Source organism: Dasypus novemcinctus, chromosome 3, assembly GCF_030445035.2.
Source record: "Dasypus novemcinctus isolate mDasNov1 chromosome 3, mDasNov1.1.hap2, whole genome shotgun sequence".
In the NCBI taxonomy this organism is placed as follows: domain Eukaryota; kingdom Metazoa; phylum Chordata; class Mammalia; order Cingulata; family Dasypodidae; genus Dasypus; species Dasypus novemcinctus.
Genome location: NC_080675.1, coordinates 32,949,450 through 32,963,701, shown reverse-complemented (window position 1 = coordinate 32,963,701; position 14,252 = coordinate 32,949,450). Strand labels below are relative to the sequence as shown.

The 14,252-nt window shown below is 40.5% G+C and overlaps 1 protein-coding gene across 50 annotated transcripts in view; it reads left to right on the top strand.

Moving 5' to 3' along the window:
* The window catches only part of TTLL5 (tubulin tyrosine ligase like 5), a 349,192-nt gene that overhangs the window by 32,297 nt on the left and 302,643 nt on the right, over window positions 1-14,252 (top strand). For 43 of the 50 annotated variants that reach the window (XR_011648300.1, XM_058293031.2, XM_071213776.1 and 40 more), the window contains exon 7: window positions 7,586-7,668. The exons of the other annotated variants lie outside the window; for them this stretch is intronic. Coding sequence is in view for 42 of the 43 variants with exons in the window: in XM_058293031.2 (XP_058149014.1) it covers window positions 7,586-7,668 (83 nt within the window). In the remaining variant the exon portion in view is untranslated. The remainder of the gene's footprint in view (window positions 1-7,585; window positions 7,669-14,252) is intronic. 50 annotated transcript variants of the gene reach the window in all.

Genomic DNA, 14,252 nt, shown 5'->3' with positions numbered 1-14,252 from the left:
TACTATGTACTCAGGGCTGAAAATTTGTACTTAAGAAATCCTTTAGGGAAGTGGATGTGGCTTAAACGATTGGGCTCCCGCCTGCCACATGGTACATCCAAGGTTCTGTTCCCAGTACCTCCTAAGAATGAACAGTGAGCTGGCGTGACAGGCAGGCATGGCAAGCTGACACAACAAGATGCAACAAGAGACACAAGAAGAAAAACACGAGAGACCCGACAAAGCAAGAAGCAGAGGTTCTCAGTGCCTCCTAAAGAAGATGATCGAGACAGCAAGCTGATGAGATGGACGGGTGTGGCAAGTTGATGCAACAAGATGTTGCAACAAAAGACATGAGGAAAAGCATAATGAGACACACAGCAAAGCAAGGAATGGAAGTAGCTCAAGTGATTAGATGCCTCCCTCCCACATCAGAGGTCCTGGGTTCAATTTCTGGAGCCTCCTAAAGAAACAAAGAAGACAAACAGACACAGCAAGTGCAAACAATGAGGGGATGGGGAGAAATAAAGAATAAAATAAATCTTAAAAAAATTAAAGAAATCCTTTAACTAAGTTACTTAACCTCTCTGTTCTTTAGCTTCCTCATCGGTGAAATAGGACTGTTACTGTTACTGACCTTATAGTGTTGTCAGTATATTTAAGTAGGTTAATATATGGAAAACATTTGGAATGGTACCTGGTGGGTGCTTGGAAAATGTTCAGTTTTTTTTTTCCTATTTCAAATTTTATTTAGCTATATTGTTATATAATGAAAGTAAAAATTGCATAAAAAACCAACATGATAGTATAAGAATGCTTCAAATAACAAGCCAGCCACACAAAAAGGTATCAGATATGAACCTCTCTTGGTGTTGAATTCCTAAAGAGTATATAGAAGTCCAAAATCATTTTCTATTCAAATCTAAAGGGATCTCTAAGTTCAAAGTCCTCTTTATACCCTCCTTTTTATTTATTCTTCTGTTCTTTTTGTTCCCTTTGTATGCAGAGGTACACTAATTCAGAAGATTGGATAGAATTAGAATTCCTCCGTCATTTCAAGCTGATCTGTCTTTCAGAGAAATTGGCATTGCTTTTTCAAAATATTATTCCAACTCTTAAGTGTTCCACTTTTAAAAAACAAAACAAAACAAAAATGATTTCAAAATGTCAATAGAATGCATAGAAGAATTGTCATAGCCACAACCCAGAACTGCCACATTTAGCCCTAGGGCAGTTATTCCAGGCAAATGATGTTCCCTGATTTTAGTCCCCTATGTAAAGCCTTTAAACTCATGCTTTATCTGCTCATATGGTGATTTGAATTTCCAATTCTCTCTTCTTTTTGTCATTGCAGCTTGAAAAATCTTAATAGTAATAGTGGCTATTGATTGAGCACCTGCTATATCCCAGATGCTACAGTTGTGGATTTTTTTTTTTTAACTTTTTATTTGAAATACTTTGAAACTTAGAGGACAGTTACAAAAATAATATAAGCCCTAGCCATAGAATAATAAATAATAAAACATCAACAGTTATGCAGGTCCACCAATTTTAACATTTTGCCACATTTCCTCTATCTACAATCCATCTCTCTCTCTCTCTAAATCCATTTTTTGAATCATGCTATTTGAACACTTAATAGTGCCATGTACATTTCTTAAGACCAAGAATATTCACTTAAGGGCATTTATATAGTTCAAGAAATGTAATGTTGATATAAAACTTATAGTCTATATTCTAATTTTTTCATATGTCCTGATAATATTCTTTTGAGTCTTCTTTCCTCCCTTATTAGAACCAGTCTGAGATCAAGCAATGCATTTAATTATCATTGTCTTTTTTTTTTATTATTATTATTATTTTTAATTACATTAAAAAAAAATATATGAGGTCCCATTCAACCCCACCGCCCCTGCCCCCCACTCCCCCCACAGCAACACTCTCTCCCATCATCGTGATACATCCATTGCACCTGGTAAGTTCATCTCTGAGCATCGCTGCACCCCATAGTCAATGGTCCACATCATAGCCCAGACTCTCTCACGTTCCATCCAGTGGGCCCTGGGGGGATCTACAGTGTCCCGTAATTGTCCGTGAAGCACTATCCAGGACAACTCCACGTCCCGAAAACGCCTCCACATCTCATCTCTTCCTCCTGTTCCCCACACCCAGCAGCCCCCATGGCTACCGTTCCCACACCCATTCCACATTTTCTCTGTGGACATTGGATTGGTTGTGTCCATTGCACACCTATGTCAAGTGAGGGCTTAGATTCCAGATGGGTACTGGATGCACTCTTCCCGCTTCTAGTTGTAGACACTCTAGGCTCCATGTTGTGGTGGTTGACCTTCTTCAACTCCATGTTAGGTGAGTGGAGTAAGTCCAATAAGTCAAAGTGTAGGAGCTGAAGTCTGTTGAGGCTCTGGGCCTGGGTGTCATATTATCAGTCCAGAGATTCAAATCCCCTACATATATCTTAAACCCAGCACCAACTACAATTCCAATAAAGTAGCATGCAAGTCTTGTGAAAAGAGATCCCCTCTGAGTCCATTTCCATCACGCAGAAACACCAGCTCCAAAGAAGGGCCATCTGTCATGGCAGTGAACCCCTTCTGCCATGACCATAGATATCATTGTCTTTTTAATAGCTCTTTTCTTTTTTCTTTTCTTTTCTTTTCTTTTCTTTTCTTTTCTTTTCTTTTCTTTTCTTTTCTTTTCTTTTCTTTTCTTTTCTTTTCTTTCTTTTCTTTTCTTTTCTTTTCTTCTTTTCTCTTTTCTTTTTTTTTCTTTCTTTTCTTTCTCTTCTTTCTTTCCTTCCTTTTCTTTCTTTTCTTTCTTTCTTTTTGTAAATTGTAGGACCATAATACAACATAAACTTTGTCATCCCAACCCCTTCCAAGCATACCATTCAGTGGGATTAATCACATTCACAGTGTTGCCGTCCCTTCACCATCTTCCATTACTAAAATTTTCCCATCTCCCTGAACAGAATTCCTACATCCGTTTTGCATTAATCCCCCATTCTCCTGCCTCCTGCCCGTCTCTTTGAGCTTGCATAATCTCTGATATTTTCTTTGTTGTTACCATAAAGTTTACATTTACTCTCCTATAACAATCTCGTTTGCTTTGATACCAGCTTAACTTCAATAGTATATACAAACTTTATTCTTATATTACTCCATTATTCCACAAAGTTATATGTTTATACATTATGAGTCCAAAATCACTGATTTCTCATTACATTTTATGCATTTGCCTTTATTTATTTATTTTAAAGATTTATTTATTTATTTATTTATTTATTTATTTATTTCCCCTTCTCCCCGCCGCCCCATTTGTCTGTTCTCTGTGTCTATTTGCTGCGTCGTCTTTGTCCACTTCTGTTGTTCAGTGGCACAGGAATCTGTGTTTCTTTTTGTTGCGTCATCTTGTTGCGTCAGCTCTCCGTGTGTGTGGCACCACTTCTGGGCAGGCTGAACTTTCCTTCGCGCTGGGCGGCTCTCCTTATGGGGTGCACTCCTTGCGCGTGGGGCTCCCTATGCGGGGGACACGCCTGCGTGGCACTGCACTCCTTGCGCACATCAGCACTGTGCATGGGCCAGCTCCACATGGGTCAAGGAGGCCCGGGGTCTGAACCGCAGACCTCCCATGTGGTAGACATTGCCCTAACCACTGGGCCAAGTCCGCGTCACTGCATTTGCCTTTAGATCCTGTGAGAAATAAAAAGTAGAGTTACAAATCAAAAATACCGTAGTACTGGCATTTATATTTACCCATGTTGTTACCCTCATGGAGATACTTATTTCTTTATGTAGCTTTAATCTATTATCTACAGTCCTTTCCTGTCAACCTGAAGAACTGTCCTTAGTATCTCTTTAGGGTACTCCCTCAACTTTTGTTTATCTGGGATTTTCTTAATCTCTCCTTCATTATTTATTTTTTATTTCTTCTTTTTGTGTTTTTTATCTCCTTTGTTTTTTTTTAAAGATATACTTTATTTTTATTTATTACACCCCCACCCTACCCCCACACTGCTTGTGCTAGCTGTCTGCTCCCTGTGTCCATTTGCTGCATGTTCTTCTGTGTCTTCTTGTCTTCTCTCCTTGTCTTCTCTTCAGGAGGCACTGGGAACTGATCCTGGGACTTTCTGACATGGGAGAGAGACATGTAATCACTTGAGCCACCTTAGCTCCCTGGTTTGTTGTGTTTCTCATTGTCTTTTCCTTTGTCTCTTTTTTGTTGTGTTGTCTTGTTGCATCAGTTTGCTGCTCAGGCCAGCTCTCTGCATGGACCAGCTCTGTGCAGTCCAGCTCTCCAGAGACCCTAGGAATCAAACCTGGGACCTCCCATATGGTAGATGGGAGCCCAATCGTTTGAGCCACATCCTTCATTTTTAAAATTTTGCTGGATATAGACTTTTTAGGTGGCAGTTTTTTTACTTTCATCACTTTAAATATGTTATCCCTCTGCCTTCTTGCCTCCATGGTGCCTAATGAAAAATTGGCACTAATTCTATTGAGGCTCCCTGTACTTGACACACTTTTCTCTTGAGGCTTTCTGAATTCTCTCTTTATATTTGGTATTTGACAGTTTAATTATAATCTGCCATGGTGTGGGTCTATTTGGATATATCCTCTTTGGAGTTTGTTGAGTACCTTGGATGTATGTGTTCACATCTTTTGTTAAATTTGGGAAATTTTCAGCTGTTATTTCTTTGAATATTCTCTCTACCCTTTTTTCTCTTTTCCTCTGGGACTCTCACAGTGCATATATTGGTATGCTTGATAGTGTAACACAGGTTCCTCAGACTCTGTTCACTTTTCTTCATTCTTCTTTCTGCTTCTCAGGCTGGATGATTTCAGTGATCTTACCTTCAAGTTCACTGATTCTTTCTTTTGCCAGCATCAGTCTGCCATGAACCCCTCTGGGAATTTTTAAAATTTGTATTACTGTGATCTTCAGTTGTTTATTTCTTTTTCATAATTTCTACCTCTCTATTGATATTCTCTTTGTGGTTCATCTAGCATTTTCCTGATTCCTTTCTTTCTTTGTTCCAGTTTACCTTTTGCTCTTTGAACATACTTAGGACATTTTTTTTTTTTTCACTTTTTCTGGAATGTCCCAGGTCTGCCTCTCCTCATTGATGATTTGTAATGCTTTAATCTTCTCCATTCCTTGGGCAATCATGTCCTCTTCTTGTATGTTTCCTAATCTTTTGTTGAAACCTGAACATTTTGGATGTTATCATTGATTTAGATGATTATCATTGGTTTAGATGATTATCATTAGAATTTAGATAGTGAGGCATCTGTTCTTTGTTTGTATTCAGCTAGTGTTATGACAGAGCTTTCCTTGACTGCCAGGAGCTAACCACAACAACAAAAAAGAGTACAAAAGGAAACATCATTTCCAGTCTTTACACATTGACCTGTGCTCTCCTTCAGGATTTACGCGTATAATGAGTTTAGAGAATGGCTCTAGTCCAAAGCGTAGGGGCCTCCTTGATCCTCTCTGTTCATGTTTCTGTCTTTGGCATGTATGTGTGACCTTCAGAATTCCCCTATTCACATGGTTCCCAGTGTCCTCTTTACCCTAGTAAACAGTTTCCTCACCATCCTGGGCACTACACCGTATGTCCTACAGCCAGTCCCCTTGCTTTTGGCAGCTGCACACCTTGACTGCTCTCACACAGTGTTCTGTAGGAGAATTCTGTGAACTGCCTTCTACAAGTAGGTGAAGTTCTGGAACGGCAAGGCCCTCAGGCCACAACCATGCAGATTAGGCCAGATATCCCTGCACCCACTCTGCTCAGGGTGGAACCAGGACCAGGGACGTGTACTGGGAGTGCAGGCCCTCTCAGCTCTGAGCCTCTGAGGGGCAGGGGTGGGGCTAGCCTGGAGGTTACGAGATCCCACCACTTTTATATAGGCTTTTTCTTAATTTGGTCCTTACCCTGTTATTGTGGTCCTTTAACTGTTGCCTGGAATTTTGAAAAAGATGTTTTTGCTAGTTCTTGCTAGTTGTTCAAAGCTTCGCGGGGGGTCAGAACCCTGAAGTATCTCTTTCTGCCATCTTGTTGGGTGTTGACTTTTGCTAAAATGCCCATAGACTATTTAATTCTATGTGGCACATTAAATTGTTTTCTAATTTTCTTGTGGTGAATAAAGAGGAAAGGCAGGGGGAAATTGGGTGGGGGTCAGGTGTAGACAAAGCGATCCTTTCTTTCTCTTCATGGTAAAATGGTTTGTGCTCTTGAGAAAGTCAGGTTCCTGATAAGGGAGGCTTGAAGCCATTATTTGGCTCATATCATAGGGAGACAAAAGGGAAAGGGTAGAAAAGGGACAGTAGTTGCTGGCAGGTAACCTGGGGGAGATATCTGAGCTAACATGGTTCCCTGCTGAAAGCATGGTGCATTGCCCAGATTCGGGATGGAGGGGACGTTTGTGTATTTATCTGGGAGTAGAAAGCAGGAATATTAGCCCATAGATGAAGTACTTGCCTCTTAATAACTCAAGTCAGAGAAACCTAAATTATGGGGAGCTTTATTAGGTTTCTTTTGGAGTGTGTCTAGATAAAAATGGTGTTAATATGTTGATACCTAGCAACCTTGGCAATGAAAAAGGGAAATCTTTGTGAAAGCTTCTGACAAACATTTGTATTTACTTGATGTATTTTTCCGCACTCATCTATACCTTTCCTGTCTCTTCCTTCAAAGAGGGAAAAGTCAAGAAAAATCTCCTAATTTTCATCTTTTTTTCTTCCTGTCCCCCCTGCTTTGAAACAGCAATCACCACTGCCATCTGAGGTAGTTCCTCAGAACTGAAAGGGCAGAGGTTTGAGAATAAGAACTACTCACTCTCTCCACTCTGGGATGTGAGGGCTTAGCAGCTCTAAGTCCTCTCTCCCACTTTCTCTCACATAACTTCCAACCTTCCCTAAGTAGAGGGCAGAGTCATCTGCTTCTTTCCAGAGCATGTATAAGCCTCTGGGAGACTTAGTTTGAACTGTCTGGTTTTTTTCCTCCCATGATCCAAAGGTATTTAAAGTATAAATCTGAACCTAGGAAAGGAACAAAAGTAAATGCCACCTTTTAATCATTTGTAAATCATTGTCCTCCCTGTCCAGTTACACGTTGTTTGATTTAAAGCAATCCTTTGTTGTAAGCTCAGAGAGATTGCTTAAGGAAAGGAACCATATTAGGAGATCCAGCTTTTGATTCACTGTTTGCTGTGTGAGTCTCTGGAGGTCCTTTAGTTAATGGAGATGAGAATCTCCAAGTTTGGGAAGGCTGTTAGTAATAGACCATCACCCAGATATTGACCTTATTGTGTTTTAATTCTTGTTCATAAGAGGGGAAATGGTAGAAGAAATAAATTATGTGTGAATAATTTTGCCATCTTCTTTTCTTTCACTCTTGGCTTTTGTTTTCATTTTTAAGGCTCCTCCAAAAACACAGGTTATTTTAGCTGCTGCCCTCCATTTGGGAATTTGGAAATTTTGGGTAAATGACTATAACCACCATTGAAATTTAAGATGATAAATAAATTCATGTTCCTCCTTTCTCTTGTCTCCTTCCTCCCCCTTTTTCTCCCAATATTTTGAGCAGATTCATATTCAAAAGACCGGGGACCTTGGATAGTAAAACCAGTGGCCTCCTCTCGGGGGCGAGGTGTCTACCTGATCAACAATGTAAGTATGTGGCAGATCGGCAAACCTCTCTCCTTGTTTGTTCTTCTCTGCTTTACTCTTTTTTTATTAACAGCAATATGGTTCCTTTGCATTAATATCTAGATATTACCTTCTGAAATCTGCATTTAGAGGTATGAGTTGAGGGTATGTGTGAGTTGGCTGCTGCTCACCCCACTGACAATAATCTCCTCCAATGTCAGCAGTTACTCCATAGCTAAAAAGTCGCTTGATCTAGTTTTGGGGAAGGACATCGTTTGGCACCAGCAGATAAAGAAGTGCATTTTCTGCTTACAACATGCTGTCATGATAATTTCTCAGCATTAAGCATTAATTGGGAACATGTATATTTAGTTTCTACTGTGAGCAGAGCTATGGGATCCTGTCCCCAAGTTTATCAAACAAATAACCTTAATTTTGTATTGATGTTGCTGCTCCTTCCTTCTATCTGTCCTTTCTACCTTCTTTCCTTCCTTCCTCTCCTCTCTTCTACTTCTTCCTCATTTTCTCCCTTCCTCCTCCTCCTTCCTCCTTCTCTTCCTCTTTTTTTCCCCCAAAGCCATCAGTGTCTTGCTTCTTTGCAATATCTTCATTAAAAGTTGTTTTAAAATCGACTATATACACAGGGTAAATAAAATAAAATTCCATCCCCAGCCTTTCTCTCTGGACTTAAGACAGTAGTAGGAACTAAATATAGTTGATTTATGTATCATCTTTTCTTAACCTTATATTGGTATCTCTTGATTCCTAGCTTGACATTTATTGCAGTCATCACATCCTACCTACCCTTCTTTACACGTTCCTTCTCTGTTTGATAAGTTTTTAAAATTATTTTTATGTCTTAAAGTTTATACCATTACATCCTTTTCAATAACAATGGATCTTTTTTGCTGCTTTATCTATAGGTTGAGTAAAAAAAGTTAAACCCATAGAAACAGGCATTGGAATTCTGAAATTTAACCAATATTTAGGTTTGGGTTTTTTCTTTTTTTTTTGGTTCTTCTTCCTGGACTTTTGGTGGACTTTTCAGTCTGAAAACTAGTGTGTTTCCTTAGTTCAGGGAAAATTATCCTCTTATTGTCATTGTCTCTGCTTTAAGAACTCCTTTTTGAGGCATTTTGGTTCTTTCCTTCATGTCAACTTTTCTGTCATTACTGTTCTTTGTCTTTTCCCCATCCGTATCTTCTGGATCACCAGTTTGAGCACTAGCTGTTCTATTATCCATTCCTATTTTAGTTTGCTAAAAGCTGCCAAAAGCAATCAAACTAGAAATGGACTGGCTTTTACAATGGGGATTTATTAGGTTGCAGACTTATAGTTCTAAGGCTGTGAAAATGTCGAAATCAAGGCATCAGGCGACGCTGTCTCCCTGAGATCCTGGACTCCTCTGCCAAATGGCACCTTCCTCCTGGTCTCATTGCTTTCACTCCCTGCTTTCCTGTGGCTTCCTCTCTCAGCATCGCTGGGTTTCTGTCTGTCTCTGCAGCTCCCTCTCTAAGTATTCATCCCTTTTAAAAAGGACTCCAGTAAGGAATTCAGACCCGCCCTGGGTCACGCCCTACTGAAGTGAATCTAATCAAAAGGAAGGTCCCACCTACAATAGGTTTACACTCTGGGGATGGATTAGCTCTAAGGACGTCATTTTTTCTGGGGTTCATAAAAGCCCCAAACGATCACAATTTCTTATACTGTATTTTTAAATTGGCTTTCGTATTTTAGTTTCCAGAAACCGTTGTCCTCTGATTTGCTTCTTTTTTAAATTTTTTATTAATTAAGATCCTGTGGTTTAATGGATGCAGTTTGTCTGCCAGTCTTTCTGAGGATACAGATTGAAATATTTTTAAAGTTCTCTTCTGTTTCTTAACTTTTCTTGGTTTCCTTCAGGGCTCACTGTTTTAATTCAACACGGATTGCCTTTTTTCCTGATGTTTTCTTGATTTTAATGAGGTGTTGAGTCATATTTATGAACAAAAGACTGGACTGATTAAAATTGAAAGCAGGCCTGGATTTTCCATATTGTTGTGTTAGACTGTTTCCTTGGTGTCATCTACCTGGATGAAAGGCTAACCATGAATTTTGTGTAAGGGCAAAGCATATTGACTGTCAGACTCTACTTTAGGTAGGCATGGTGAGAGTGTATCCCCTTCTCCTTGCCTAGATAGGGCAGGCCTTACCACAGAGGTAAAGGGTGACAATTATGCTCTCCCTCTTGGGCAGAGCTACTTGTCCTCTCTTCCCCTCTGTCTTCACAGGCATAGAGTAGCCTTAAGTTCTGCTCTTCTTTCTCAGGTCACTGTGTTACTGGATTTTATTTAGGTTCTTGGCTGTGCTGTAGAAATGAATTTCAAGAGCACACTGGGTGAGTTAGGCCAGGAATTTATTCAGGTAGGGAGGGAAGAGAAATGGGAGAAAATAACACATCAGGGGTCCCAGGTAGAGAAGAAGGGGTTGAAAAGTGATAAAGTGGGCTGATTTACAGACTACAATTCCCCGTTATAGGTTTGAATCCCAGCTTTACTTGCCTGGCCACGTGACAGAGGAAAAATGGTGAGAGTGATGCACAGAGGGCAAGAACGGGTCCAGAGGCAAGAGCAGGGCAAGAGTGCGCTCAGGTCTCGCTGTCTACTTTTTAAACTATTAATTATTCTACCCCTTTGCTAATGGCAGGGGAGGTGTTCCAGCAGTTTGCTGTTTTGATTGATTACCATACCCATCAATCCCCTAGTAAGGACCCAATGATAAAGTCCCTAGGGAACATTTGGGGCTTTTCCTTGCTCCCAAAGAAGTCTTTGTTCTGGATAGCAGAATCCTGAGGGTGAGGGTCTTCTAGCAACCATCTTGGGGGCTACTGATGTCCACGTGGACTCTCTGCCAGGTTCCAGATCCGTCTATTGATTCCCTATCTTACTAGCCTGCTTCATTCCCCCCTCAGAGAGTTTACACCTTTAATCTTAAAGGGTGCTGAAGGGAGATGATCTTTCCTTTGTAGCTACTTCCTGCTGGTAAGGGACTGTAGTCCCTACCTGACAAGGTGTAAAACCCTGCTATTCTATCTTGATTAGAGGAAGACAGATCTGGCACTGTGTGTGAACCTGGATGAAGTCCCTACCTGGCTAACAAGATGTTGATTCTGGAAGAAATAAACTTAATTAGAATTTTGAGAATATATGGTTCTACTAAGAGGACACTGGACCACCGAAGTAGAAAAGGTCAGGTGTCTGCAAAGACTGCATTTTCTCAAAAGTTGATGGGAAAGCATATTCTTTCTTTAGTAGAATGGGAAGAAGTATTGCCCTTTTTAGTTAAGGTACAGGAGATGAAAACAGACAAGGTTTCTTTAAGCGATATTTGGTTTGTTTTTCCCCTAGCGAATGGCATTTGGGCTAGAGTTAGAGGGAACAGCTGACTTTGACACAGGCACTATTTAGCTTTTTCTCTTGAAGAGGTATTTCAGGCCGTCCAATGACTGGCACTCAGGTGCTTCTGGTGAACTGGCACTTCCTTGAGCAGCTTGCTTCACTCAGGATTAGTGCACCAAGCTGGAAAATCTTTTGACTTCAATAGCTGTGGGAGTGCCATGTCAGTTGGCCCTACTTTGGAGTTTGTGTTTCTTTGTGATGGAGCTGGAATCAGATGTGATCTTTGTTCACAAGCCTCTCCTGTTACTTTTATCGGACTTGTGGTTGGTGCTGGGGTTTAGTGTATACCCAGGGGACCTGAATCTCTGGATGGTCCATGTGATAGCCGGGCCCTGAGCCTCAATAGACTAGCAACTTCTACACTCTGGTTTATTGGACTTACCCCACTCAGCTAACATGGAGGTGAAGAAGGTCAACCACCACACCAGAGAGCCAAAAGTGCCTACAACTGAAAGCAGGAGAATTGCGTCTGTCATCCATGTGGAATCTAAGCCCCCTCTTGAGATAGATGTGGAGTGGACACAACCATTCCAGGGTCCACAGGATGGAGGAATAGAGTATGGATTAGAGTGGGCTTACTGATACTCTATTCATGAACTATTGTGATTAGTAATCGAAGAAAATGTAGCATTGATTTGGAGAAAGTGGCCATGGTAGCTGCTGAGGGTAGGGAGTGGGAGGAAGAGATGTGATGTGGGGGCATTTTCAGGACTTGGAGCTGTCCTGGGTGGTACTGCAGGGACAGTTACCGGACATTATATGTCCTCCTGTGGCCCACTGGGTGGACTGGGGGAGAATGTAAACTGTAATGTGGACCATTGACCATGTGGTGCAGCAGTGCTCAGAGATGTATTCACCAAGTGCAATGAATGTCCCATGATGATGGAGGAGGTTGTTATTATGGGAGGAGTGGGGTAAAGGGGGTGGGGAGTATATGGGGACCTTATATTTTTTGAATGTAATATTAAAAAAATAAAGACAAAAAAATTTTGAAAAAAAAAACAACTGTGGGAATGATTAGAACTACAGAGTAAAGTTCCTTACATTTTGGCTCTAATTGAGCAACTCCTGGTAATTTGACTGTTTTCACCCCGCTTTGTTTTTTGGAAAACCATTTGGCTAAGCTGGATAGGGCATCCTTCCTCAGATGAGTGGCTTGGTAAGTCCATGAAGGGCTTTTCACTGCACTGCTCCTAATAGGTAGACTTAAGTATCCTTAACAAGCCACCCATCAGCCTCCAGGGTGAACCCCAGGCTAGCTGCCCTGGTTGGTTCATCCTGGGTATACTGTGGAACTTTAAGTATTGGTACATGTGCTGGAATAAGGGGTAGGAGGGAAACCAGGGTTAAGCACATTCATCAACTATTTAGAAAATGAAGTTTACCAGGACTTTTAACATGTTCAGTGTCCTTCTGTACGTGATCTAATAGAAATATCGCCATTATCATCAGATATAAATTTAGAACAGGGTATAGGTACATTACTTACACTAATTAATATATTACTCAATGCATAAGTTTCTCTTTGAGCTGTAATTAATAGATTTAAGTTTCAGGTTTGCAGTACTTTACACATTATCTCTCCATGGGAGCAGGCATAATGGCAGTTGTGTTTTAAGTTCTACTCACAGTACTCTGGCGATCATGGCTCTACTTGGTATGTCCTTTACACAGTGAGTAAGCCACAGCACCATTGATCCTAGAGAGAAGCTAAGAAGGTAGTTTCCAGTATCCCTCTGGACTGGTACATAGCGCTCTTTGGCACTATGCCAGTGCCAGCCTGGAGGCAATTTCCATTGTACATCTGGCTATATCGAGCCACCGTTGGCTCTGCAGGGGTTTGAAACTGCAACGTAGTTTCCATCTACTTCAGGAGCACAACCAGAGATGTAGTAGATACCTTTATTGTTTAGGGGTCAGTGACCAATCTAGCCAATAACTCATAGGGAGAGGCAACCTATAATGTATTTCAAGGCCTGGTTTGAATGCACAAGAGAGTTTGACAATATTGAAGTCTATTTCTTGATTTTCATATACCTTTTAAACATTTCCAATGCAATGTGTTACATATCAAATGAACTTAACTTTTTAGTATTTTGCTCTTTTACTTCTACAGTTTTACCATAAAGACATTAAATAGGTATTTTACTTATCAGTAGAGGAAAAACTATTTTTTCCATTTTTAAAATGAAAACTGAAGATTCCCAATGGAATCAAGGTAACTTTTCATTACCACCACTTGAATATGCACATTGAGGTGACTTTCAGACAGGTTTCATTGCTATGAAGTTACTTTTTGCCATTAATATCAATCTAGGTTTCTAGTTAATAATGGCTTCTTAGAACTAGAGCCATTTAAATGCTTCAGTTTGGAAGATGCTTTCACAAACTCTTTATAATTGACCACAGTCACACAGATTGGCTAATTTACCTTAGATTACAATTAGCAACCAAGGAATTTACTTTATGCATTTAAGAGAGGGCAGCCCTACATTTCTTTTACTTAATTTCATTAGATATGATCTTAGAATTTTTATCATTTTAAAGATTTAATACAGGGAAGCGGACTTGACCCAGTGGTTAGGGCTTCCGTCTACCACATGGGAGGTCCGTGGTTCAAACCCTGGGTCTCCTTGACCCATGTGGAGCTGGCCCATGCTCAGAGCTGATGTGTGCAAGGAGTGCCGTGCCACGCAGGGGTGTCCCTGCGCAGGGGAGCCCCACGAGCAAGGAGTGCGCCCCGTAAGGAGAGCCACCCAGCGTGAAAGAAAGTTCAGCCTGCCCAGAGATGGCGCCCCACACACAGAGAGCTGACACGACAAGATGACACAACAAAAAGAAACACAGATTCCCGTGCCGCTGACAACAACAGAAGCGGACAAAGAAGATGCAACCAATAGACACAGAGAACAGACAACTGGGGCGGGGTGGGGGAGAGGGGGAGAGAAATAAATAAATAAATCTTAAAAAAAAAAAAAGATTTAATACATATAATGTTAATTTATTAACTTGGTATTTTATAAACCAAAGAAATAACACCCAAGCTAAATAAATTGCTTTAGCCTAATTTGGGCTCTGGGAATATTCATCACATGTGTAGCTATATATTTAATTTTTAACAATTTGAATAGAGCTCTTTTAAGAATTATTTGTTAATTTGATATTATC